General features: G+C 36.1%; 1 protein-coding gene across 1 annotated transcript in view; it reads right to left on the bottom strand.

Annotated features, from left to right (window-relative positions):
* Positions 1-27,581, bottom strand: part of LOC149544003 (AT-hook motif nuclear-localized protein 5-like) — a 48,524-nt gene extending 20,943 nt beyond the window's left edge. Inside the window, exons 1-3 of the mRNA XM_089798645.1 lie at positions 26,274-27,581; positions 24,516-24,583; positions 1,202-1,333 (exon numbers count right to left, since the gene is read on the bottom strand). Coding sequence (XP_089654771.1) covers positions 1,202-1,333; positions 24,516-24,583; positions 26,274-26,751 — 678 coding nt within the window. The 5' untranslated portion in view covers positions 26,752-27,581. The remainder of the gene's footprint in view (positions 1-1,201; positions 1,334-24,515; positions 24,584-26,273) is intronic.
* Between the last annotated feature and the right edge of the window lie 313 nt (positions 27,582-27,894).

Genomic DNA, 27,894 nt, shown 5'->3' with positions numbered 1-27,894 from the left:
ATGTTCTTTTTACAATCCCTGGAAGCAACCATAAAACTTTTTTGGTTTCCCACTCTTTTAATATTTTATTTAATCGTGGGAATAAAGTGACTATTAATTCTCCTTCAACACCTAAGCCAGTTTGTAACACTTATTAAATTAATTAGATAATATTACCCATACATAAGCTTTGTCAGATAATATTAAATAATTCATTCTCCTTTTTTCCGACTCTATGGGAAGTAACTAGGCTAATTAGTCACTCTAGATTACCCTTGCGATTTTCTAAAAGAGGGAATAAAGTAAACTGGAAATTAATACTATTTTGTTAGTAAGCCAGGATTATCATGTTAGTCCTAGTCAACATTAGATAGTGCTGTAAATTCTTGTGTTCAGCTGTCGACAGTAGATTAAGTAATAACCATAGTGTTTTGTCATTTAAATTTTTAAATAAAGTCTATGTCAAGAGCAGTATGTTGCCTTGGCTCACCCTGTAGTGAACAATTGTAAAGAAACTGCATATAAGGAAAGATCTGCTTATCTAATATTTTTTGTTTTCTAAGTTACTTTTGTTATCATTTTCATTGCTGAACTCTGGTAGTTTAGATTTAGAATTCATATCAAATAGCACTGAGCTTGTATTGATTGCCTTGCAGCACACTGATATATGCATTTTGGTTTGGTTCTAGTAAGTAAACGAATGGATGTGGCAGAACTGCCTCTTTAGTGATTCTTTTAAAAAGCAAGATTATTTTCTCTCTTGCGTTCCCTAACTTATTTAATAGTTTTAACTTTTTTTAGTATTGACAGATCTCTATCAAAATCATTCTGAGATCTTTCATGTTATCGAGTTCAGTAAATTTTCACAGAAACCCTAGCCAATTAAAGACACTACTTAGTCATCCAGCTACTGTTGCCCATAGTAGACACAAAAACAGTTGGCATACTTAAATTTTCGATTAATATCTGCTTATCAAAGGGTTTAATCCTTAGGATAATTGAATATCCCTCTTTCAAGCAGTGTTTGCTTAGAACTTCCACTCTCACTGGGGCTGTGGCAAGCCAAAAAATCCTTAGGAGCTAGACAAATTGGATACAAAAGATAGATAATATATTATAATCTAATAATAATCCAAACAGCCTCTCAAGTAAAGATTTAAGTAATGCAAAATTTTCTCTAAAGATGGGAAATTACAGGTTAGATGTTAACTCCAGAGCAAACCTCATATGTCACAGTGCCACCGGAAGTTGCAGACTGACGAAGTGTCACATTAGAAATAGCACCATTTGCTGAAAGAATACATACTGCTCTCGGGCCTTGTTGAGAAAATGACATTATTTTTGATGAAACATCCTGCATATGATAGAAAGATCCAAGGTAAATAATAATGATAAGAAGCATCACACTTGCAAAGTGAGTTCCCAAACTACAGAGATTCATCAGTCTAACTTTAAGCATATTCAATGGGTTTGTTGACATATCTGGTATTTGATCCAAGAAAGACATATTTGGCATCCCAATCATAACATGAGCACATCTGAATCTAAACACATCTTTATATGCAAATTCTTAAAAATGTAATCTTTTCAATTGATTATGACAGTGAAAATGTTTCCAAAAAAGATATCTACAATTTGCACACTAACTAGACTTGTATGTATAAGGTACAAACACCATTTACATTGCAGACAGTGGGCAATAAATACAGAGACTAACATATTAACACTTACAGTTCATTTTACAAATTTTCTCTGCAACTACAGAAATTACGATCCAAAACATAGCTGGGAAGAAATAGGCATAGTTATATATTTGATACTTGCCCTTACATTTGTGCAAGCTTCTAGTCATATGTGTCATCCTGAGGTGGCAGAAACTTTTAAAAATATAGAGCTGTAAACTAAAGTCGATAAAAGGCATTCTGTGCAATAACCCAGGATAGCAAAACAGCAACCTAAATGGCTTATCAAACTTCAAACAGCGAGACAGAAACGAAGTACATTTCATTCAAAAATGATCAAAGTCAGCACATGGGACTGAAAAATCAATCCTGTTAAAACCAAATAAAATAGTTATAGCTCAAACACAAAATAAACACAGTTTACCAAAAATGCAATTTCAAAGATCTAAAAAAATGACTAAGCAATTGCATTACAAAATAAACAAGCTACAGAAGCAAGTAGAGAAGACAAGGCATAATAACTACTCAAGATCATCCTATAGGCATTATAACAAATGGTAGTTCTCCAACAGGTCTAAATGTTTTTCCTATGTTAAGCAACCTAGAAATCTTTGACTTCTTTATCTGGGTGATCAAACCTTTAAGATTGAATTAGAAGTAATTTTTATTTCAGTTTCTTATCAGAGTAAAACTGAGCTTAAAGATGAACTAATCTTGATCAACTGACTTCAAAGCATCAATACAACAGTGTTTCCAAACCCACTGCAAAGAGTAGAAGCGAGGCTTTTTAACTTTCAACATATTGGCTTTACAAATATAGGTAGAAAAAATATCATCAAATGTAAATAACTGCCCCATCAAAGCTTCACCATTAAAGTGACCACAAGAGCCTGAACCTACACACTTTTAGCAAAGTTCCTAGTGGATCATCACAAAGACAAGCTTTAGTGTTAAAACCAGCACTCGCTGATTTATGATTAAAAAATGCAGGCAAGTCTAATGACTCATTGAAGAGATACAATTTGATATAAAAGCAACAGGTGCCGGCATTTTATGAAAATTGGCAAAGAAGAAAAATATATATGAATCATTTCCAATCTTACATGCAGAAAGCACTGGAAGTACATGAGAACTTTAAAAGACTAACTGTGTAATGTAGAAAATATTTTAATTGTGGATGTATTATTTAAGATTATAAAGGATTAGTTTAAGATAAGTAGAGACAGTGCTTTAGGCAACGCTTAATCTGTAGAGTGAGAATTCCAGGTATTTTGATAAAGTTGGTGCCCATTGAAAAATTTACTCAAGTATATCTTTGAAAATGGCCAATAGAATGATTGGCATATAGGAATTCCTATCAGGACTCGGAATCCTGAAAGTTGGAACCTTTGTCAGGGAATTTAAAGTTCCTGTGGATTGAGGAAACAAAGCCTCCAGTTGAAGAATTTATAGATGTATACTGCAACATCCTAAAGAAATTTCACCAAATAAACAATGAAGAGAGATTATACACTTTGGGAAAGTAGGGAAGAATGGACCATTGATGGTGAAAGGAGCAGCTCTGGAGTGTGTATATTGCTTGATGAACCGCTTCCCTATTCATAGGAATATGGCAGAATTGTCTAGGATTGTGACTCACTCAATGTAAAGTTTAGAGTAAATTATGGTACATATTATGATAGCAGAGCCCATTCAAGAAAATGTAAAAACTGACTATGGAAGCTTCTCCAATTCAGCCTCTGTAGAAAATTGCTTCATGTTGTTATTTATTCATAGAAGTTGCTAAGAGTTCACGAATAATACAGAGAAGAGATTGTCAAAAGTAAAACCCTCCATGACTGCCAACTTGGAATGGAAAACTGAGTCCTATGAAACTTCATTTGGGTGGGTGAAATTTTTGGGTATCCAGAATTTTGTGATTTCTTTATCTATACAATTGGGAAGAGAAGCTTATTTCTAATCTTCTACAGATTTTCACTTGGTGCATTGGTTTAAGCTTAAGAGCTTTCTCAAGAAAGAAAAACAAAAAACATCTTTTCTCCATTGATAAAAAAGTTCAGATTCATTACAAACAGATTTCTGGAAAAGATATCTTTTACCCAGCACCAACAATAAGAGTAAACCCATAAAGCTGTAGACTAAATTGGACAAATGGAACTATCCAAACCCATTTCATGAAGTCCTATAAGTGTAGTGCACCATCAAACCACCATCATCAAAAAGTAAAAGCTATAATAACAAAATCAACTCAATTGTGCAAAGAAATCTTATCAGCATAGGAATGCAATTTTATTCACTAACAGTTTTTTGGATGTTAACATTGCAATGTACACTAAGGCATGCATTTGTAACAATGTCATTATGCAAATACAAGTGCAAGCTAATAAAGTTGCCCTGGAAGTTGCGCACTTACAGGAATTGTTAAATCATTGGGGCAATGCTCCATGCACCATTGCCAGAGTGCCTCCGGATGCCTCAGCCGATGCCTCTTCGTCCCGCGGTCGCCGTTCCCGACGCCAGTCCTCTGGCCGCCATTCACACACGCCGCGCCCCCAAGGTCCCAGCCACCGCTCTCCCAGCGGTGGACATGGCGGCTGGAGGCGCCGCTCCGCTTCCCCACCGCGTGGTGGTTCTGGCTGGTCCCCGGCTCCTCCCCCTGGGCGGGCTTCTGGCTGGTCCTCGGCTCCTCCCCCTGGACGGGCGCACTCTGGCAAGTTTCCTCGGCTGGCCTTGGCAATTTCTCCTCCGCAACCAGACACGAAGGATGCGGAGACTGCGACTACTCCAGATCCTGCTGATGCTGCTGACGACTGGACTGTTCCCAGTCCGCCCCACAATCCCACTAATGCGTGGGGATTTCATGATAAAGATGATCCTCCCTCTGCTGGCACTGCCTTGGCAGCTTAAAAGTTTTTTTTTTTTGATGAATAGTTAATAGTTTTTGGCTGAGGCCATGTTGTTTTTTCCGGCTTCGGCCGTCTGAACTCATTCGCGGGGTGATCCTGTATCCCCCGGCCCCTCTTTTGTGAATTGTAATCTAGTAAATTTTATTAATTGAAAAGGACTATTCATCAAAAAAATCTTATCAGCAGATAAAAACACTATCAAAGCAATCCAAAGTTCAAACGTTCAGGATAGAACGAACATTATCCGCATTTATTAAGTTAATGACCTAGTGGGGAGTTTGTCACAAAGACGCTTTACTAGCCTATTTACCATCCCCTTCTTCCTTTGGTTTTCATTCTTTGATACCAACAATGAAACTGTAGTGCTGCCTCTCACTTGTCCCAAGCTTTTAGGCACTTAAAAGATTTCAACTCTGAATCACCCACCCTTTGGACTCTGATGTGACCTTAATAATCTCTAATGCAGCATCTGCAAACTTCCAGAAGAGATCTTTGGAAGCACTCTGTAGAGAGAACAGAAGGCATTTCCCCAATGTGCTATTAGTTCGACCTGGTGTTGTTCACAGCGAGATTAAACGGGCATTTTGAACATTTTTGGTGATACGCTTTCTATTTTCACTGACATAAGATTTCCTGTAATAAAAATGATGTCCATGAGTTTTCATATTGGTGCAGGTTGTGCTCTCTGACTACAAGTTTACAATAAGTAATAATTAAAATAAGACTGCATCACTGATGGACTCACTTACCTGAATTCAAAGATTAGTATACTAATCATTGAAATTAATATTGAGAATCAAAACAGCCATTCCTGCACTCATAATTGAAAAGATGGATTGTCATTTCAAAATTAAGTACGAAAGTTTACTCTGTCAGGAGAAGTTTGGTTCTTTTTTAATGCAGAGAAAATAGGAAGCGGTTACTTCAAAGGTTGTGTTTGTCATCCTTGGCAATTTAACAGTTTCAGTGTTGAGAAGCAAAGATGCTGATTCCAAAATCCTATATTTGTAAATGATATCAAATTTAACAAACAAATTGAAATAGAGATAGCAACAAACCAAATATTTATCTAAGGGAAAGTCTATAAGACAACTGTTAATACAAATGTTTACACTCATTCTTGGGGTATGACCCCCAACCGACCTTATGAAACACTGAATCAACCTTCAAATGTGAGACCTTGTGCATGTGAAGTGGAATCTCCACAGAAGGCTGGCTTCCTTCCAATCAAGGTCCACCTAAACTAACAAGTGCGGGGAAAAGGAGCAGGACAAATGCATGAAAGGGGATGATGCATCAGATTGAAACTTTGGTTGCTCCCTGCCTAGAGCTGCAAATAACATCAATAGAGCTCCACAACATAAACAAATCTCAACTCTAATCTACCCTCCGAGAAATCATATGCAAGTTACAACTTAACAAGTGTTGCAAGGAAAAAATTTTATTCACACAACAGCAACTACCAAGAAGATTTAACACAACATACAAAGTAGAAAAACAGAACAGAAACATTCAACACAAGGCAAAATACATGCATAAGATAGTTAAATGGCAAGAAAAGCCAAAACAGGGATTTCTATTGTAAATCAATCAAAGAAAAATTACGAGTGCAAGGCATAGCCACTGCAAGAGAACCAAAGTAGAACCCAAATATTATGTGCAAGTATTGCTTTTATAGATTAGGCATAACTCAGATACAACATTGGAGTTCAAACCCTAAAGCTAGGGTTAGGTTGCAGGACAGCAAGAGGAAAATAAATCAGGCCAAAATCTAATCTGTGTTTACAATTTGATTCATGGAAGTGATAGAAAGGGGCCAAATGATGCACCAGCTATATCCTGCAAGTGATAAATGAGCATGTGACTGCACTAGCATCGTGTTTACAGAGCCAACGAAGTCGCTCCACATTGATTGTTCATTCCTACCATGCCGTGACTGCTATCAGTCAAATTGTGTTGCTGAGGAAGAATTGTTCAGAGAGAACTCAAACCATCCCAAGGTTTAATAGTTTTCAAAAAAACAAAGACTTGTTTTGTGGAGCTGGGCAGCATGCTGGAAGTGCTTCTCAGCTATCTCATTAACACATAGACTGTACGGAATGCAAGCTTAAGTTTATATGCACTTAAAAGATGCGTTCTTCTTTCTTTGTCTTCACTTAACAGAAACAACTTCAGACAAAAAAAAGATAATAAGAAAAGTGTCTAAGCTGTTAACTTTCAGGCAGAGCCAATGCAACCTGAGAGGTTGGAGACAATAACATTTACCACCATAACAACTCATACTGTTTGATGTGTCATGTGTGGACTGATACAGTATAGGAAGTCCAGGATTACAGCAGGGAAGTAGGAAACCTCAACACCAAATTCAATTTGAACAATATCTAAAGCATGATACAATAGTAATGATGTATTAATTACATGATAATTAGGGGACTGTACTTCCATGTTGAGAATACCAATCATACAGTTGCAGCAGAGCAACCATCCTCAGGGTTCTATGTCTACATGGACAGATTTAGACTCCTTACAAATCTACAAGCATTAGAAGGATCATGTGCAACAATATAATCACCCAAGTCAAACATCTTGGGAGGACCAACAATAATCAAGTCAGTCACTTCACGGTCATAACAACAGCTGATCTCTATGAGTCCGATGTAAAAACAAGGTTGAGCAATTAATTGAGTTATTCACAACTGCAGACCACCCCTACTAAGAGTAATGGCTAGAAACCCAAGCTTAATGGGTACCTAAGTAACCTACATTAGCCAATTGTGTCTAGATGGTGCAAGTCGGATAAGGTGTGGATTGACTTCATTTTCAACATGACTATGAATCTTTGGCCAAAGTGCACCAAAACATGTTGATGCTTGTAATGTCCTCGTTTTGGAGGTAATTTGATTTAATTAATTTAATTAATTAAGTTCTCCAAAATAATGAATATTTTATGAAGATGACTAATTAATTATTTTAATTAAATAAATAAGTGGTAATAAGTTAATTATTTATAAAGTTATCAAATAAATAAATATAAAAAGGTAACTTTATATTTAATTAATTTAATAAAGTGACTTGAATTATAAAATATCTTATAAAGTCACTTAATAAATAAAATAAAATAATGTTCTAGAAGTTTCTGAAGAAAGTGGAGAAAAAGAATAAATAGGCATCGAGGGCTCATTGTCTATCAAGCAGATTTGTTGTTGTTGATATTGATGTTTGATGGCTGTGGAGCTTAGGGTTTCTGCAATTATCTTTGGCCATTGAGAATGAAAACTCTCAATTGGTAAGCAATTTTGAGGGTGTGAAATATCACTTGAATTATTGCAGCTGGGAGAAAGTTACTTCAGACTTTTTATTTGAACTTCATTGTAAAAACTTTGTGGCCATTGGCCAAGTTTTTGTATGACTCGATTTGATGAATTGTTGGAGATATTTTGGTGATCAAAGTCTTCATCTTTTGGCCATATTAGGGTTTGATTTGCAGCATTCTTCATTTCCAGATTTCTGATATATTTGTTTCAGTTATCTTTAAGTCTGCATAAAGCCACAATTTTGTTTATTGAAGCTGCAATATTCATCAATTATGATCTTGAGTTACAGCGCTAGAATTCCAAAGAGCTGGAGACTATCACTAGAGCTTCATGAGATCTTTAGAGGCTGATCAATAATTAATTTTCTAAGGTCTGCAATACAGGGGCGATTTGGAAATGATAGCACAAATAAATTCATAGAAATTCATTCACACATTTTTGGCACATGGGTATTTAGGCGAATCCCTTCTTGAAGCTTGGCAATGAAGATTGATGATAGTAATTGAAGGTTGCAGCTGTGATATATTTATTTTGAAGGTCTGAAAGTTACAGCAGGGGCGGCTCAGCTTTGGGTCATTATTCATCACATACAAGGTGTTCATTTATTGATATATGCTGGCTACTTCATCTCCCAAACAAAGGCAGGTTCTTTATGTTGTCTTGTATTCTATTTTATGCATATATGAACATGTGTGAGAGGCTGCAATTTGTACTCAGAAATTGTTAAGTTGCATAAGTATGATGCCAAGAGTCTTGGCCAATTTGTAATCAGCTTTGTATTGAATGAACATTGGCAATCAAGGAGTGATAAGAAGTTTCTCAAATTCATGTTGCAATTGTGTAATCAAATATCATCAGCTTATGCATGCCAACTGTTTGACATAATGTTAGTGTTTGTAGAGGTTCTTACCAGCATATAGGTTGCATACCGTCTGTTAAAATTACCAGTAGGCTGTAGGTGATCATTTTTCATGATTAGAACTCATATATGCATTTAATATTGTCAAAGTCAGTTGCACATTCATGTTAGAATATTGTTTAGTCAATTTAGAGTCTTCTTGCATGCATTCTTATTGATGTTAAGTGAAGGAAAGAGCCATTAAAGCAAACTAAAATGTTATATCAATCATATGACCCTTGTATGCAAAGTGTTTGATGAAATTCCTTGAGCCTTCATCAGCATTTTGAGATCAGATTTGAGCAAGGTCATTACAGTGGTATCAGAGTGGTCTCCTGCGATCCTGTTGGGTGAAGAATGAAGACATTATGGCTATTCTTAGGATGCAGTTAAATGCCATGATGGGAGAATTGGAGAAGCTTATACAAAGTCAAAGAAAGATGGCCGAATTGCTCTCACCAGCAACCATAGACAAAATTGCAAGGTGTATGATTTCCATTTCTAAGAAGTCTACAACACAATATGAAAGGAAGGAAGAACAAGAGGTCTCTACAAGTGAGTTATTTAGAAACCTCTACAAGGAGTTTGCAGCAGTGGGTGACCAGCATACAGCCGAATCTAAGGAGGACAAAAATCAGACCAGCTTGGAGGAAGATGTTGGGCACAAAACACTTCACGAGGATTGCAAGGTTGAAGAAGAACAAATGGTGTTTGAAGACAAATCAGTTGTTTCGTGTGATGCTTCAATAGGTGAGTTTAACATTGCTTCTTATTATCATGATAAAGAATCAGATTGTAGTTTAATGAATGTTGATTCATATGGAAGTCTATTGGAGGCACAAGATATAAGGGAGGATATGGAATTTGATCCTCTACCTAGTGGAGCAGCCACTAATGTTTTTTCTTCACATAATGAAGAAGGCATTTTACAATGGCATGATGTCATAACAGATTGGTTTGAGGACAGCAACCTAGTGCATTATCATTCTCATGAAAAGGAAGCTTGTGATCATGAACAAGCCAAAGATATGATATCATTTCTTGATGGCAGCACTACACCCATTGGAGGACATGAAGATATCAAGAGGACTGATTTTGTGTACTTTGGCATTGAAGAGATTAGAAAGTCCAAAATGATGAATGATGAGTGGATGAGGAAGGCCAAGGAGGCTAGGTTAGTGGCTGCCAAGGCAAGACAATGCCTTCAAGATATGAAAGAAAAAGTCAATCTCTCCAACTTGGCAAGACAAAAAGGAGTAGATAACATTAGAAGACTCCTTGCTCAAGGGAAGGATGCATTTTGTGATGAGGTTGATCATTCTTTTGAGGAGGACGCTGATATTAGTGATTACACTCATAGTGGACCAGCCACCCAAGAGTTGTCCTTGGAGGGTAATGAAGGCATCTACAACTCATCTTTGGATTGGTTACCTATTTCATACAATAGGGCAGCTATCTACTTGTTGGTTGGTGACTTACTTCTGATCTCAGATGGTGATTCCAAGTTTGGCAGGTCTTCTACTTTGTTCTCTCATGATGATTACCATTTGATTTAGGACTTGGGGACTTGCTATATTTTGGAGATGGGAGGTATCAGAGTGGTACAACGGGAAGCAATGGGAGGTGGCTTTCCAATAGTATGGGCATATCAGATTTATCATCACAATTTTGGGGTTGAGTTGATTCAACAGGTTGTGCTTGTGCTACAGGAGCTGTTTGGTGATGATTGGGACATTACACAAGTCTTTACTTGGGATCCAGGTGGCGGAAAATGGTACTTGTTGCTAAGATTGCTTGGGGACAAGCAATTTCAAGAGGGGCAGACTGTAATGTTCCCGTTTTGGAGATAATTTGATTTAATTAATTTAATTAATTAAGTTGTCCAAAATAATGAATATTTTATGAGAATGACTAATTAATTATTTTAATTAAATAAATAAGTGGTATTAAGTTAATTATTTATGAAGTTATCAAATAAATTAATATTTAAAAGTAACTTTATATTTAATTAATTTAATAAAGTGACTTGAATTATAAAATATCTTATAAAGTAACTTAATAAATTAAATTAAATAATGTTCTAGAAGTTTCTGGAGAAAGTGGAGAAAAAGAATAAATAGGCATCGAGGGCTCATTGTCTATCAAGCAGATTTGTTGTTGTTGATGTTGATGTTTGATACTTGTGGAGCCTAGGGTTTTTGCAATTGTTTTTGGCCATTGAGAACAAAAACTCTCAATTGGTGAGCAATTTTGAGGGTGTGAAATATCACTTGAATTATTGCAATTGGGAGAAAGTTACTTCAGACTTTCTATTTGAGCTTCATTGTAAAAACTTTGTGGCCATTGGCCAAGTTTTTGTATGACTCAATTTGATGAATTGTTGGAGATATTTTGGTGATCAAAGTCTTCATCTTTTGGCCATATTAGGGTTTGATTTGCAACATTCTTCATTTCTAGATTTCTGATATATTTGTTTTAGTTATCTTTAAGTTTGCATAAAGCCACGATTTTGTTTATTGAAGCTGCAATATTCATCGATTATGATCTTGAGTTAGAGCGCTAGAATTCCAAAGGGCTGGAGACTATCGCTGGAGCGTCATGAGATCTTTAGAGGCTGATCAATAATTAATTTTTTGAGGTCTACAATACAGGGGCAATTTGGGCATGAGAGCACAAATAAATTTATAGAAATTCATTCACACATTTTTGGCACATGGGTATTTGGGCAAATCCCTTCTTGAAGCTTGGCAATGAAGATTGATGATAGTAATTTAAGGTTGCAGCTGTGATATATTTATTTTTAAGGTCTGAAAGTTACAGCAGGGGCGGCTCAACTTTGGGTCATTATTTATCACATACAAGGTGTTCATTTATTGATATATGCTGGCTACTTCATCTCTCAAACAAGGCAACTCAACCAGGTTCTTTATGTTGTCTTGTATTCTATTTTATGCATATATGAACATGTGTAAGAGGCTGCAATTTGCACTCAGAAATTATTAAGTTGCATAAGTATGATGCCAAGAGTCTTGGCCAATTTGTAATCAGCTTTGTATTGAATAACATTGGCAATCAAGGAGTGATAAGTAGTTTCTCAAATTTATATTGCAATTGTGTAATCAAATATCATCAGCTTATGCATGCCAACTGTTTGACATAATGTCAGTGGCTGTAGATGTCCTTATCAGCATATAGTTTGCATACCAACTGTTTGTTAAAATTACCAATTGGCTGTAGGCGATCATTTTTCATGATTAGAACTCGTATATGCATTCAATATTGTCAAAGTCAGTTGCACATTCATGTTAGAACATTGTTTAGTCAATTTAGAGTCTTCTTGCAAGCATTCTTATTGATGTTAAGTGAAGGAAAGAGCCATTAAAGCAAACTAAAATGTTATATCAATCATATGACCCTTGTATGCAAAGTGTTTGACGAAATTCCTTGATTCATTACAATGCTTGTCAATGTCTAGCTCCCGGATATGTCTGATAGGGATCTTTAGCTGAACAGTCTTTATATTTGATATTACAATTTATCATAAATGTCCTTTTCAGTTGAAGGTGATCATAACGGTATTAATGCCCAGAGATAAAGAACTCTATCATAGCTACAAACTCCAGCATGTTGGATATTTGCCTAGAATTAACATGATAAACAACAATAAGGAAAACATAAAACAAATACAAGCGACACAAAAAATACCCTGGGAAAACCCTTTCAAACTCGAAGGGAAAATCCCAAACACACAACCAAAAATAATTTTATTGATCATAAAATGTTCAAATGTACAATGCCCATCGCTTGATGCAATATAGATGACATAAAGAGAGACTCTTCATATTCCAACCGAAGGTCTCTTCGTATTTCCATGCCACAACACATATTCTATGACAAATGTCTTAATATTTAATATTACAATTTATCATAAATGAAATTTTTAGCTGAAGGTGATCATAACAGTATTAACGACTAGAGATAAAGATCTCTATCGCATCTACAAACGCCAACACTTCCTAGCTGAAAATGTTGTTATCTCTAATAGAGATCTTTAGCTGAAAAGGTTATTATGTTTGATGGAGATCTTTCGCTGAACAGTCTTTATATTAAATATTACAATTTATCATAAATGTCCTTTTCAGCTGAAGGTGATCATAACAGTATTAATACCCCTCCAACACTCTAGCTGAAAGGTTGTTATGCATGATAAGATCTTTAGCTAACCAGTCTTTATATTTAATATTACAATTTACCATAGATGTCCTTTTCAACTAGGTAATCATTAAATTAACACCAAGAGATAAAGATCTCTATCGCAACTACAAACTCCAACATGTTAGATAATTTTCCAAAATTCACATGATAAACAGCAATAAGGAAAACATAGAAAAGATACAAGAGATGCACAAAAAAACCCTGGGAAAACCCTTCCAAACTTGAAGGGAAAAACCCAGCCACACAACAAAATATCATTTTATTGATCATAAAATGTTTAAATGTACAATGTTTATTGCTTGATGCGATATTTATATATAAATATATATATATATGCAAAACATAAAGATAGACTCTTCATATTCCAACCGAAGATCTGATAGAGATCTTTAGCTGAAAATGTTGTTATGTCTAATAGAGATCTTTAGGTGAACAATCTTTATATTTAATATTACAATTTATCATAAATCATAAATGTTTTTTTCAGCTAAAGGTGATCATAACAGTATTAATGCCCAAACATAAAGATCTCGATTGCAGCTACAAACTCCAACATGTTGGATATTTGCCTAGAATTAACCAGATAAACAACAATAAGGAAAACATAAAACAGATACAAGAGACACAAAAAATACCCTAGGAAAATCCTTCCAAACTTGAAGGGAAAAACCCAGCCACACAACAAAAAATCATTTTATCAATTATAAAATGTTCAAATGTTCAATCCCCATCGCTTGATGCGATATATATATAACATAAAGAGAGACTCTTCCCATTCCAACCGAAGGTCTCTTCAATTTCTGAAAAATATAATTCTTTATTTTCGAATACAACTCTTCGTAATTCCATGCCTCAACGCATGTTGTATGACATGTCTTTATATTTAATATTACAATTTATCATAAATGCCTTTTTCAGCTGAAAGTGATCATAACGGCATTAACACCCAGAGATAAAGATCTCTATTGCAGCTACATACTCCAACACCCACTCTTAGCAAGGGAGAGATCTTTAGCTGAACAGTCATCCAAGGCTGCAGCCAAAATGTTAATGATAAAATCTAATCACATAGATTCTATATATTTCATGGAATCACTTAACATGAAAACCCTACAACAAACACAACTAGCTTTCATCACAAACTCTATCAACATGATGTTGTCGTGTCTATCTCTCAACATAACACTAAGAGAACAATAATCATGGAATCGCTCAACATGATAGACCTGTAACAATTAGTCATAATCATGGAATCACTCAACATGATAGATGGAAATATGTATTCATAATTAATAATCATGGAATCACTCAACATGAAAAACCTGTAAAAGTTACATTCAACTTTCATCACAAACTCACTCAACATGATGCCATCGTGGAATCTCTCAACATGACAAGTTAATAAGGTTTACAACCAACATTTTATCACGGACTCACTCAACGTGATAGTCATGGACTCTCTCAACATGACTTCCAATTTCTCTCACGAAATCTCTCAACATAATGGCATCATGGACTCTCTCTACACAATGTTCACTCAATATGAAAAGACTTATGAATCATGTCTAAGATTGACAAGGATTCCATAAATACTCCCTCTTAATAATGATCCTCACAAGAAGATAGTTGATGAAGCCTTCCTCTGAAGCTAAAACATCTCCCTCTTATTAAAAGCAATATCCTCATCCCATTGCTTCTTATTGCATCCTACAACAAAGAGAGATAAGATAAACTTATCAAAAAGTATATTAGTTCTAGTTACATAAATTCATGAATTATACAAAATAGAATGCTTATCTCTAAACCGAGTCGAACTGTTGTAACCATCTATGCTAGAAATATTAGTGTTGAATTTTTCCCCCTTTCATTATAAAGCTTTGTATGCACAAGAAACAATTTTCGTCAACAAGCACCTCCATATTTGTAGGCCAACCTTTGACACTTGTCACAGCCTCAGAAAGAATGACTATGCTTACCCATTAAGAATTTAGAATATGGACTCCGGACTGTCCATCATATCCACTATAGTGCAAGAGCATTAAAGTTGTATCTAGATTTTGCCTTCCAAGTAGTTAGATACAGAGCTTAAGATTTTATTGCAAAAAGATTCAGAAATATGATCCCACAGAAAGACTAGGCCATCCCAGTCACCAAAGAATTACACGAGATAGAAATCTAGGTTGACCCCATCCTTTTCATAAAATTTTGCTTCATCTGCTACGATTCCTGCCAATCTAGAAATCTATCATGATCTTAAATAGATCGAAGGATAACAAAAACATATATTTTCAAACTCTTTTCATCCAAAGTATCACCAAACTCTTCTCATCCTACATTTTATGAGAGACTTGAGACAAAATATTAAAAGACTTATATAAATGAATCTATGTAAACTATGATGATTCACAGAGACTGCTCAAAGGTCACATATGATCAAATGAAAGAGTATTATTGATGCAGGAGCATCTTGCATGGAAAAAAAAAATTGAAAAAAAAATGGTTTTAAAAAAAAAAAAAAATTGTGGAGGAGAGAGAAAGTGACGAAAATTAGAGGAGAAATAATAAAAAAATAAAAAAAGGTAAAAAGGAGAAAAGAAACGAAAAGGTGATTTCTATTTTCGAGGTGCATAGGTGGCATAAATAGAAAAATAAGAAAAATAGTTGTCATTACATTAATCGAGGAGTAGAAACTTGAGAAGTAGAAGTTGTGGAAGGAGAAGCTCAAGGAGAAGCTTGATATCATCTTGTGGGTGTTGTAAGGATCTTCAAGTATAATAAAATTTCTTGTGAAGCATTTTTTTTTGGTCTCCATATTGTTGCTTTCTTGATTGTGAGTGAGTAAGGGTGGTGTGGCCCTCTATTAAGTGGTATCAGAGCAGGAGATCCTGAGTGTACAAGCAGATCGCCGAAGAGTGAGGCAGTTTGTACCAGGACCTTGGTTGGGTGAAGTTTATTAGAGTGGGAGTTCCTGAGCGTGTAAATAGATCACCGAAGCTGAGGCAGTTTGCACCAGGACCTTGGGAGGACATGCAGATTGATTGATGGATGCAAAGATGAAAGTTTGAACTTGTTGAGGCATGATCGTAGAGAGCTTGTGGATTGCAAATCCATTGTCCTAGACTTGTGATGTGGTTCCTGATTGTTCGTGCAAGGTGGCAGGTTGCGATCTGACTTGCAAACAATTTGGTTGTCACAAGGAGCGTGGGAAGGATTTGTTGTAGAGAGTTTACGAAGATCTTGGGAGATGGCTCCAAGAGGATTGGACCCTAAGATGATTGCAAAAATCCATGATATAGTGGAGAGGAATTTTTCTAAGATGATTTCTCGGTTGGATGATAGATTGGCTGATCAAGTTAAGGAGGTTCGTGAGAGAAGATGGCATCGCAAGGTTGAGGTGGAAGAGGTTGGTTTTGCTGATCAGTTTGTGGAGCCTGATGCAGAACCTGCAGAGCAACTAGAGGTTGTTGCTGAAGATATTCCTAATGTTATTGATGTTGGGATCGAGGTTGGTTTTCATGATCAATTGGTTGAATCTGACATGGAGATTATGGAGCACTTGGAGGTGGATGATCCAGTTGTTGGAGGTGAGTTATGTATTGCAGAGCATCTTGTTGTGAGCAATGAGGTTGTTGGTGTTGAGAGTTTGGCATGTATTGATGGATATCTACATGTTGGTGCTGATATGAAGTTTGTTGTTGCTGATGCGGGGTTTGTTGCTGCTGGTGTGGATTCACTAGTTGTTGATGTGAATGGGAGTTTGTTGATGAAGAATTATGTTCAGTTTGTTCCTGGGAGTGAGCATGTTGATTGGATGGTTGAGATTCTAGTGTTTGATAGAGTAATGCAGATGTGGAGGATTTGCATGGTGGTTTTGTTGTCCCTGTTGAGATGGAAGCCTTTGGTGAAGATGAAGATGGTGGTAGATTTTTCTTTTGGCGTCAAAGTGTGGGACACACTTTTCTATCTACCGGGGGAGTCTGATGCAGGAGCATCTTGCATAGAAAATACATAAAAATAAAATTTAATATGATATGAAATCAATGGAAACAACAACAAATACATTTACACTTTAATCTCCAATCTCAGTTTCCAATTGAAGCAAACAATAGTAAGCACAAATCTCCATGGGCCAAGTATGAGAACCCCGAACCATTCAAATGGAAATACTTCCTATACTTGTATTGCTCATGGAAATCCAATGTTCTCAAAGACAAGAATGAATGTATCACACCAAACCCCTTGAAAGAAAGCATAGACCACATAATCAAAAAAGATAAGACACGATATAGACATATGATATCAGTCACTGGAAGTAACAAAAAATCCCCTTTTAATAATCCCTGAATAGATTTCTTTATGACATCACACAAAAAGACAAAGGGCGGTCGCCAAAAATCAAATAGCGATATTGATGATGAACAAAAAAAGTGAGAAACATGTCATTCCAAGAAACATCATCGGGTGATCACCAACCGTGTGCCTACCTTGAACACGTGCCGAGAGGTGCCCGAAAATTAAATTCATGCATCCATAGAGAGAAAGCTAACGTAGACTTATGTCGATAATTACCTGAATGTCCATGTTGTTGTCAGGAGCTGAAAATGTTTGGATGAACATCCACCACACTCATACAAATCATATTTGACTTACACCAGGCAAGATGAATGAAACGACAGCTTAATATTTAGTTTCTATTCACCAATGATGGACCGAAGGAGTACACAAACACACAGCATTCAACTGCATATTAAATATAATAAACCAGCATTTGGAAAACACAAGAGCTCAAGAGGAGCTCAATTACTTTTATTCACATAAAATATATTATATCAAAATCAATTTAAATGAGGTAAATAATATAATTTCGTATGCAACTATAAATTTAACATTTTCAAAGCAAAATAAAAATGCATATGATCATCACTTACTTAAAAACACAAACTGCAGAATGAACAAACTAAAGAAGCAAAACCTTATAAATTAATCCATCACAAAAGAAACTTCTTTCAAATTATTGCATAAAGCCAGCAAAACTCTTAATGCTAAATTGTTGTTATCAATGACTAAGCTTTGATACCATATTAGATATTTGCCCAGAATTAACATCATAAACAACAATAAGGAAAACATAAAACAAATACAAGAGACACAAAAAAAAAACCCTGGGAAGACCTGCCAAACTTGAAGGGGAAAACCCAGCCACACAACAATAAATAATTTTATTGATCATAAATGTTCAAATGTAAAATGCCTATTGCTTGATGCAATATATATAACATAAAGAGGGGCTCTTCACATTCCAACCAAAGGTTATTAAATTTTGCAATACACAAATCTTTATTTTCGAGCACAATTTTTTGTATTTTCATGCCTCAACGCATGTATTACATGTCTTTATATTTAATATTACAATTTATCATAAATGTCCTATTCAACTGAAGGTGATCATAATGGTATTAACGCCCAAAGATAAAGATTTCTATTACAGTTACAAACTTCAATTAGAGCTACACTAAGTTAGCAGGAGCTATAGGGCGTAAAAGATTAAGTTTGTAGGGCAACATTAGTTCCACATGACTTAATTCCTTACCACATATCTTTCCCTAGCAGAGGATTAGGCCCACTTCAGTTAGAAGTGTACATGTGAGGATTGAGATTTGATCCATGGTTAGGTGGATAAACACCCTAATGATACATTTGTTGGCAGTGGGCCAACGTCGCTCATAGGATTTGCAACATGGCTTAACCGCCTCCTATGGTTCTATAAGACTATTAGTTGTATCAGGCATTGACAAGTCGATCTTTTGGTACAATGGCAACTCTGGCCTTTCTAACAATTGGTATCAGAGCTTGGTCTTTCTAACAATTGGTATCAGAGCTTGGTCACATGTTCGAATCCCACAGGCCATGACGAGCGACGATGGGAGGGGGATTGGTGGTAGTGGGCCAACGTCCCTCGCAAGATTCGCGATATAGCTTAACCGCCTATTGTGGTTCTATAAGACTAATGGTTGTATCGGGCATTGACAGGTCGATCTTTTGGTGCAATGGCAACTCTCGCTTTTCTAACAACCTTTTCCTCTGACAAAAGAGAAAGTAAGGTGCCCCAAAGTAAGACTTTCCAACTTCTCAGTAAGTCCTTTTCCATTTTACATTTGTTCTAATATTTCTGGTATATATTGAAGAGTAGATTAGATTTAGTTTCCCTAGCGGAGGGTTAGGCCCACTTCAATTAGATGTGTACAAGGGAGGATCAAGATTTGATCCATGGTTAGGTGGATAAACACTCTAATGGTACCTTTGTTGGTAGTGGGCCAACGTCCCTCGTAGGATTTGCAACATGGCTTAACCGACTCCTATGGTTCTATAAGACTCTTGGTTGTATCGAGCATTGACAAGTCGATCTTTTGGTACAATGGCAACTCTGACCTTTCTAATAATTGGTATCAAAGCTTGGTCACATGTTCAAATTCCACAAGCCATGACGAGTGACGTTGGGAGGGGAATTGGTGGTAGTGGGCCAACATCCCTTGCAAGATTCGCAACATGGCTTAACTGCCTCCTATGGTTCTATAAGACTATTGGTTGTATCAGGCATTGACAGGTCAATCTTTTGGTGCAATGGCAACTCTAGGCTTTCTAACAACCTTTTCCTCTGACAATAGAGAAAGTAAGGTGCCCCAAAATAAGACATTCCAACTACTCAGTAAGTCCTTTTCCATTTTACATATGTTCTGATATTTCTGGTATATATTGAAGAGTAAATTAAATTAAATTTCTCTAGCGGAGGGTTAGGCCCACTTCAGTTAGTTGTGTACAAGGGAGGATCGAAATTTGATCCATGGTTAGGTGGATTAACACCCTAATGGTACCCTTGTTGACAGTGGACCAACGTCCCTGCCTCCTGTGGTTCTATAAGACTATTGGTTGTATCGGGCATTGACAAGTCGATCTTTTGGTGCAATGGCAACTCTAGCCTTTCTAACAATTGGTATCAAAGCTTGGTCACAAGTTCGAGTCCCGCAGGCCATGACAAGTGATGTTGGGAGGAGGTTTGGTGGCAGTGGGCCAACATCCCTCACAAGATTCGCAACACGGCTTAACCGCCTCCTATGGTTCTATAAGACTATTGGTTGTATCGGGCATTGACAGATCAATCTTTTGGTGCAATGGCAACTCTAGCCTTTCTAACAACCTTTTCCTCTGACAAAAGAGAAAGTAAGGTGCCCCAAAGTAAGACATTCCAACTGCTCAATAAGTCTTTTTCAATTTACATTTATTCTGATATTTCTGGTATATATTGAAGAGTAGAGTAGATTTAATTTTCCAGTTCAAATATCTTGCCAAAATGCTTAAACATAGTCTAGTGTATGTGTATTTGGGTGCTTTATTCTATTCCAATTTATTTTTTGTTAAAGATTCATAAGTCTTTATGGCAATTAGATTGGTCTCTTTTCTTGTAATTTAGAATTTTAATCCTGTTATTAATTAGAAAACTAACCATTCCATTCTCTTATCAAATTTTAGCATATTACACCATAACATAGTTAATATTTAAACTTATTATGCCTCATGATCAAATCCGCTCACTTTTTTTAAGAACAACTAAATAGGTTAAAATCTAGAAATTAATTTAACACATTTTTGGAAAATAGCAATGACACATCCATCACGATCCCCCATATCCAAGATCTCCAATCTCTTTTGCTATAAGATTTCTAAAGCTACCTGACACAGTAAGTTGCAACTTAAATCCTACTTCTGATTTACAAACATTCACATATATTATTACCCTCTGATTGCTGTTCAGAAATTTTGCAATGATAAGTTTATCCTTCCTCTTTAACATTGACTTAACAACCTTCTTTATTGCTTAAACATGTGTTGGCTATGAGTCTCTAGCTGATTATTCCAATATATGTTTTAGCCTCATAGATTTTCTTCTTACATTACCATGGAAAGGTGGTACAGACCTGTCTCCTAGAAACATTAACAATTCTAAAGATGAATTACTAGTGACCTTGTATCCCACCATGTCATTCTCATGTAATAGGCCAAAACTGATTTGTATCTCAGTTTGATGCTATTACAGAAAATAAATGTTTTACAATCATAAATTCCCCTTTTCATTGATGCTTGTAGAAAAAATCTAACATGATTATGCCCCCTTCACATACCTGCAAGCAATTAGCTTCCCTTCTACAGGCTTAAAGGATTATTGTCCAAAATTTCAGATCCCTCTGTTGCATCCATCTTTACAGATTGTAAGATTGAAGCTGTATTCCTATAGATGGATCCAAAAAAGAGATTTGACATATTGAAAAATAATTTCCGTATGCAGTTGCTTCTGTAGATCTTAACATTCAGTTGTAAACAACACAACCTTAATTCCATAAAAAGTTTGTTGCTCTTGTGGCACTTCTCTACAATTCAAGTAATGATCATAATTTATAAAATTAAAGCTTAATGGTTCCACCAGTGATATCACAATATACCATAGAAGCAGATGTCCTCAAACTATCACAGGTAATTATGATAGCACATTTATTGCCCTGCCTGTCAAAACATTTCTAGAAACCTTTGAAATTCTGAAAATAACAGTCAACAAGAATTTGACCAAAAAAAGCTAATTTTGTCCCAAGTAAACTCAATTTACTACAAAACTTTCATGACATTTTCAATTTTTCCTATAAATGCCTGTTAATTTCCAATTACTATCAGTCAACTGAATTATTAAGTCATTGTGATATCCAATTTTTTTCAATATTCAGACATTGCATGTCAATTTGAAATTTTGGAACTTTGTTTCTTTTTTCTGCAAATTTCCTGTCAGGGTTTCTCAAATTTTTAGACACAGATTCTATACAGTCCACCTCATGTACAAAAAGTAAAAATTAAATTGCAAACCTGCATGGAATCACCTGCAGCACAGTAATTGACACTAATCATCTCTGATTTTAAAAGAATATATTCAGTTTAAGCCATTTTCCCCAAACCAGTATATTCGTAAGCAAAAGAATTGTTTTCCGAAATTAAAATACATAAGTAAACAGGCCCTGCCAAATAAAATTGAAAACTGTCTTTTTAAATTTATCAGTTGCACCTTAGAGCTATTGATCTAAACTAAAATTTAAAAACACTCATTCAGATTCCCGTATTCTTCCCCATATCCTCTTCCTTTTATTTTGAAAATGTTGGAATGGGAGTTTTATCTTACTAATTTCATTTTCTATTTATCCTTTATGATAATTTTTCAATGAAGATCCATTAGCCTGTTTAAATGCACACATTACTAACTTCCGCTACCTGCATCTGAATCAGAATAGTTCACAATTCAATTTATCAGGAAGCCAGTTGCCTGCCACCAACAGATTTTCTAATGAAGACCTGCCAGGATGATCATTTGTGTCATGATTTTACCTCAGATTTGCACAATTTGAAGAAACTCTGATAAACATATACATGTTTGGGTGCAATCTAGCACCAATTCCTGCCATAACTAGATGAATTTCATTCAATCCAAGTAGATTATAAGCACCAACATTACAATCAGCTTAAAGGTTAAGATGAGATGTTCGATGAGGACAATTGTTAAATTTTGCATCCCAGAGTTTGAAGAACAAATCAAATTGATTAGAGAATCAGAGACCCCTTTTGACAACACTGCCGTCTTCTTTCCTGTAAAAAAGAATTTGAAAATTATAAGTTCAGTTAATAAAAGGCTGACTTTGGGTTCACTTAGCGTGTTGGTTAAGTGGTGGCGGTGTTGTTGGGCCCACCAAGGTTCAAACCCCCCACTGGGCCATTGTGATTGCAGACTTGTGCCTTTGCTGGTCCAATTCACTTGTGGGCTTGAACCTCAGCTTTGTTACATGAGGATGAGGTCCCCTGATTGTGACCTTCCCAGTTCATAGCTCTGGGTCAAACGCAATTCAGTTGGGGCCAGAGGGGGTGTCATGCCAGTGTCACCAGTCAAAGTAAAAAGTTTACCAGGCACGCACTTAAATATTTTTAAAAAAATTGAAGGCATGATAACATTAAGAAAAATAAATCATGGTAATTTTGAAGGTCTTATTGCATTGGAACCATAGTTTCTGGGTTGAATATTATTGTTTTAGTAGAACATCTCAGTTTAATACAATGTAACCCCAGTACTGGGGTACATCCGGACGGGGGGACGCTGGGACAAGTTTCTGGGACGTGGAGAAAATGGGCCTCATTTTTGGGACAGCGGGGGGACGGCAAGGGGAGGACGGTGGCAAGGGGAGGACGGGGAAAGGGGGGGTGTTGTATAGTATACATATAGAACTTGAAATGCTTGTTATGAAATGATGTTTCAGTAGAACATAACAAATTAAAATACTTCAACATATCAAAATTGCAACATGAACTAGAACAATTGAACATTCAACATAGTAACATATTACATACCCAATAGTAACATTCGAAAAACAAAAATCAAATAGAAATCCAACTACCCATTCCAGTGGAAGCATGGTTGCAGAAGGACGGAGGTGGGGGTACTTGGGTGCGCAAGTACCCAGTGCAGGGACATCTTGGGGATGGGTACTTCAAGGTTTGGGAGGTGGGTGCGAGTCCCTGTGATACACTGGTTTAATATCATTGAAGAAACAAATTTCTTTTTTAATTAAAATATGAAGAGCAACAAGAGAAGAGGTCATCAGTTTGAATCTTGAAGTCATGAAGGATGCCTAGGTATTTGATGGAGAGCAGTTGGATTGAACTAAAAGAGAGAAATGCCAGGAGCTTCGTCATCAGAAAATCTGACTTCTGGATCATATTTCATAGCAGCTAGCTTTATTGACTGCATCTGCTTGGGTTACTGTGTAGTTTGTAATTGATTTTAGGTTGACATTTGCATTTTGTAGTTTGTAATTGATTTTGAGGTTCAAATGTCGAAGTTGAACCATGTAGTAATGCACTATACAGTGTGCACTGTAATAAGTGATCTGTCAAAATTAATAAGGAAAACTAATATTCTAAATTTCATGGTGTACTCTCTACTCTATTTCTCTCTCTCTATGCAATTAGGATGGTTTTAAAACTAATCAAGCCAATTATTTCTTGCTTATTTTTCTGAAAATTTTGGTTTCCCAATATTTTCATGCTTCTTCGGTTTTCCAGGTAAATTGAAAATATATTCATCTTCTTTAGTTTGCCAAGAAATTATCGGAACATCTTCATCTCATATCAAGGAACTGGAAATCAAGAGTCGATAAATTTAGAGCTAAAATACATTTCACTATTTATTGTAAACATTTCGCCTAAGATGTCATGTGTCAACATTCGAGATTTTCCTTTTTCACCTACACCCATTCTTAGAAGATTGTAAAACAAATATGAAGGAAAACATCAATAGTGTGGCCTTTTATAACTCATATACATAACAAAAAACAATTAGTGTTTGTCACATTCCTGTTCACATATACCACAAAAACTACAAAAAGCATTACAAACACTGATTTAGTTTTAGAACAAGATTCCCAAAGCTATCACATACCTCTCCTGTGGCTATTGTTATAACATGTGGAGTGAAACCCACACCTGCTGATCCTGCAAGCCATTCTCCTGGTACACGGGATTTAAAATGAACAAAATGAGAAAAATAATATGGGAAACTAATATTTGCATAGAACTCACATAATTGCCTGAAAATATAATATGAAAGAAGTAGCCCCACAAAACTACCACTAATATCACCTTTCTTATATAACAATGTTGACGTGTTTCTATTCTGTTAAAATTTGATTTGACTAGGAGTAGCAATCATGATAGCTGTCTAAGCATTTTCTTCTTACTATCATCATACACAGGTTTTTCCAGATTTCCGGAAGCAGTATTTAAATTTAAAAATAGCATACTTGTAGATAGCAATAAATTTCACAATAGGGTTTCAAGAGCTCTAATGCCACTCAACCCTGAATCAAATTTTCCTGGCATTGTTTTTACCATGCTTTAGACGCACCCAACTTATCCTATAGACTGGATGGAAAGTTCCCAAATTGTAGTATTTTTGGTAGCCTGCTTAACAGTTTCTCTCGTGATTGGAAGTTTTGGTATATAAAATACTGATAATGTGCAATCTAGAGATTTCTACTCGCTTGGAATTGGGTTAAATCGCTACATGTACTATAAAAAAAATTATAATCATGTACAGTTATGTCTTGTAATTTTTACTGTATTACATTAAATATATATGCTGGACATGAACTAAAATACTACTACTTCTGGAATATACATCCCAATGTGTTACATTAAAATACTATTATTTTTTATGTATAAGATTAAATAGCATTAATGAGTTAACATATATACAAATTATAATATTTTTTAAAGCACGTTGTTTCCACAATTTCGACGGTAGAGAAAAGCCATTGGACGTTTAACACTTTCTCCCATGATTAAAAGTTTCTTGTAGATAAAACACTGTTGATTTACAACCTAGAGATTTTTACTGGTTTCGTCGTTTCTATCTATGGTTGAGTCGCTACATGTAATAGAAGAGAAAATTTGCTATCGAGTACAATCATTGTCTATTATCATTGTGTCTAGCTCTTTGTATGTACTGTAACACATTATCCGTATGCTGGCTCTACAAAGTGTCCTGGTTGATACTCTCTATGCATGATCACTATGCGATTGATCAGATCATTAAACTGAACAACGGGTATCCGGCAATGGACCGCAAAATGACCAGTTTTGTTTAGATTGCCATTGTTTTGTTTTTAGTCATTATTCATAAGATGTGACTGTTCCGATTTTCAAAAATAAAAATGGGATATATTTCGTTAAAAAGGCTATAGGCAGCTCCAGAAATACAAAGCACTGTTACAGACGATAGCTCCTTCGAAACGAGGATAAATGGCTTAAAGAGCCGAAAACAATATTCAGCGCGCGTAAAAATGAATGATCAAGACAAAAGGAATCTCACACATCATAGCATGAGCACAAATGCAGAACTCAAATGTAATATAATGTCAAATGATATGTAAGAAAAATGATAACCCCCGGCGCTAGCCTTTTAGGCAGTAATGCACACCATAATTTGGTAGAATAGAAACCCCTAAAATGTCGCTTCTTGGGATAAAGGTGCTCTACGCTTGACAGTGCACTACAATAATGGTGAATAAATAATAAATAAACCGTGAAAACAATGGCGGTGTTCTAGGCTTGAAAGTGCACTCCAATAATGGTGAATAAATGATACAATTAACCATGAAAACAATGATTCATAGGAAAGGAAGAGTAGGTAACCTACCAAGAGCAGCCAACTGCTGCTTCCTGCCTGACCCAGGTGGCCGCCCTCTACCCCGCTTCTGCAAAGCAGAAAACGATCCTGGAACTGAAGGAGTCAATGGAGATAGAGCCAATGCCATACTTCCATCCGGTCCATATTTTCTAGGTCTCCCCCTCTTCCTCTTCAGTGGCTCAGTGCGTGCAATACCAGCCCCCATTCCCATTCCCATGTTGACGCCATGGGAAACAACGACGGGAGAAGAATCACTTGCGTTATATGGAGGATTACTGCTGGGAGTAGAAGCAATGGTCACTGCTGGCCTCAATGCTGCTGGAGAATGTATAGCTGCAGCAGGTGCCGATGCAGTCGGTGCTGCCATGCCACTGCTACTACTATTATGTAGAGAGCTTACTCCTCTCTGCTGTTGCTGTTGCTGCTGCTGTAAAAGTGCACCAAAGGACGCCGGACCACTCAACCCCACGGACTCTCTGCCCTCCATTCATAGATTTCAAAGCCACTGACGAATTTTCCGTATATAAATTTTAAACAACCAGAATTGCGCATTCCACATCTATCAACATATACTACAATACAAAAGCTACGTGTTTCTCTCAGCATATGCCCAGCTCCCGACCCACTTAACCGCTATTGCAGTTGTATTTAAAAGCTTAGTTACTAAATATCAAACTCCAGCGAGTCCGGAGTTGCCAGGCATCACCAATGCTGGCTTTTTCCTAAATTTCACCTAAAACAAAACTAAAATTCCTCTGCCACTCCTATTCATCTCTCGAAATGGAAAACGACTGAGAGATTAAATTGGCATTTACACCTGTATGAAATCTCTTTGTCCAGCTAGGGTTTTGAACACCAATTCCTCCCCGCCCTAAGCAAAACATGAAGTGCTTAAGCTCGCCTCCTTTTTGTCCAATGAAGCCACTATTTATCTGTTGAACATAATAATGCTCCTATCCTAGAAATGCTCAATCTCCTAACACTAAATGCCACGTCTACTTATAAATGCCATGGAATTTAAAGAGCTTGCCATCAGTCAAATTGTAAGGATGAAACTCTAAAAGCTCAAAACCTGCAAAACAGAAAATGCAACCGCGAAAGAAACATCTTTCATTGTTTCACATAATTCCACCATTTACAGACTCTGTGCGTCCTGCTTAATACAGTCTCTCTGCTGTGCTGCTGAAAAAAAAATACCAGTTGCTGAATAACCTAAATAAATACATAAACACTATTTTAGAGATAAAGTTAAAATTAGAATTTAATATTTAAAAAAATTGTCTTCATGTTGCTTTTCCTGGACTTGAAAAAGCATTTCGATCCGTTTAAACAATACGCACCTAATTTGTTTTGCAAGAAAAAAAGGTGGACTTGAAATTAATTTTGTTTTCCTCTAATATTAGACTTAAAAATTGGTAGTATACCCAAAAGGCGGGCGTGATAGGAAAGAATCAAATATAAAATCATTGCTGTTGTGTGTGGAATTCAAAATAGATTCACTTTAATTCAATCTCGATATCATGAGGTGGGGACTTTGTGTGTTCATTCATATATTTTTTATGGAGTCAAAGATAAAGTTGAAAGCTGCCAAATTGACGCTTAAAGAATTCTGATTTGTTAAGACAAAAGA

Source organism: Cupressus sempervirens, chromosome 8, assembly GCF_028749045.1.
Source record: "Cupressus sempervirens isolate cs-2001-9-10 chromosome 8, ASM2874904v1, whole genome shotgun sequence".
NCBI classification, from domain to species: Eukaryota; Viridiplantae; Streptophyta; class Pinopsida; order Cupressales; family Cupressaceae; genus Cupressus; species Cupressus sempervirens.
This window is presented reverse-complemented; position numbering and strand designations above follow the sequence as displayed.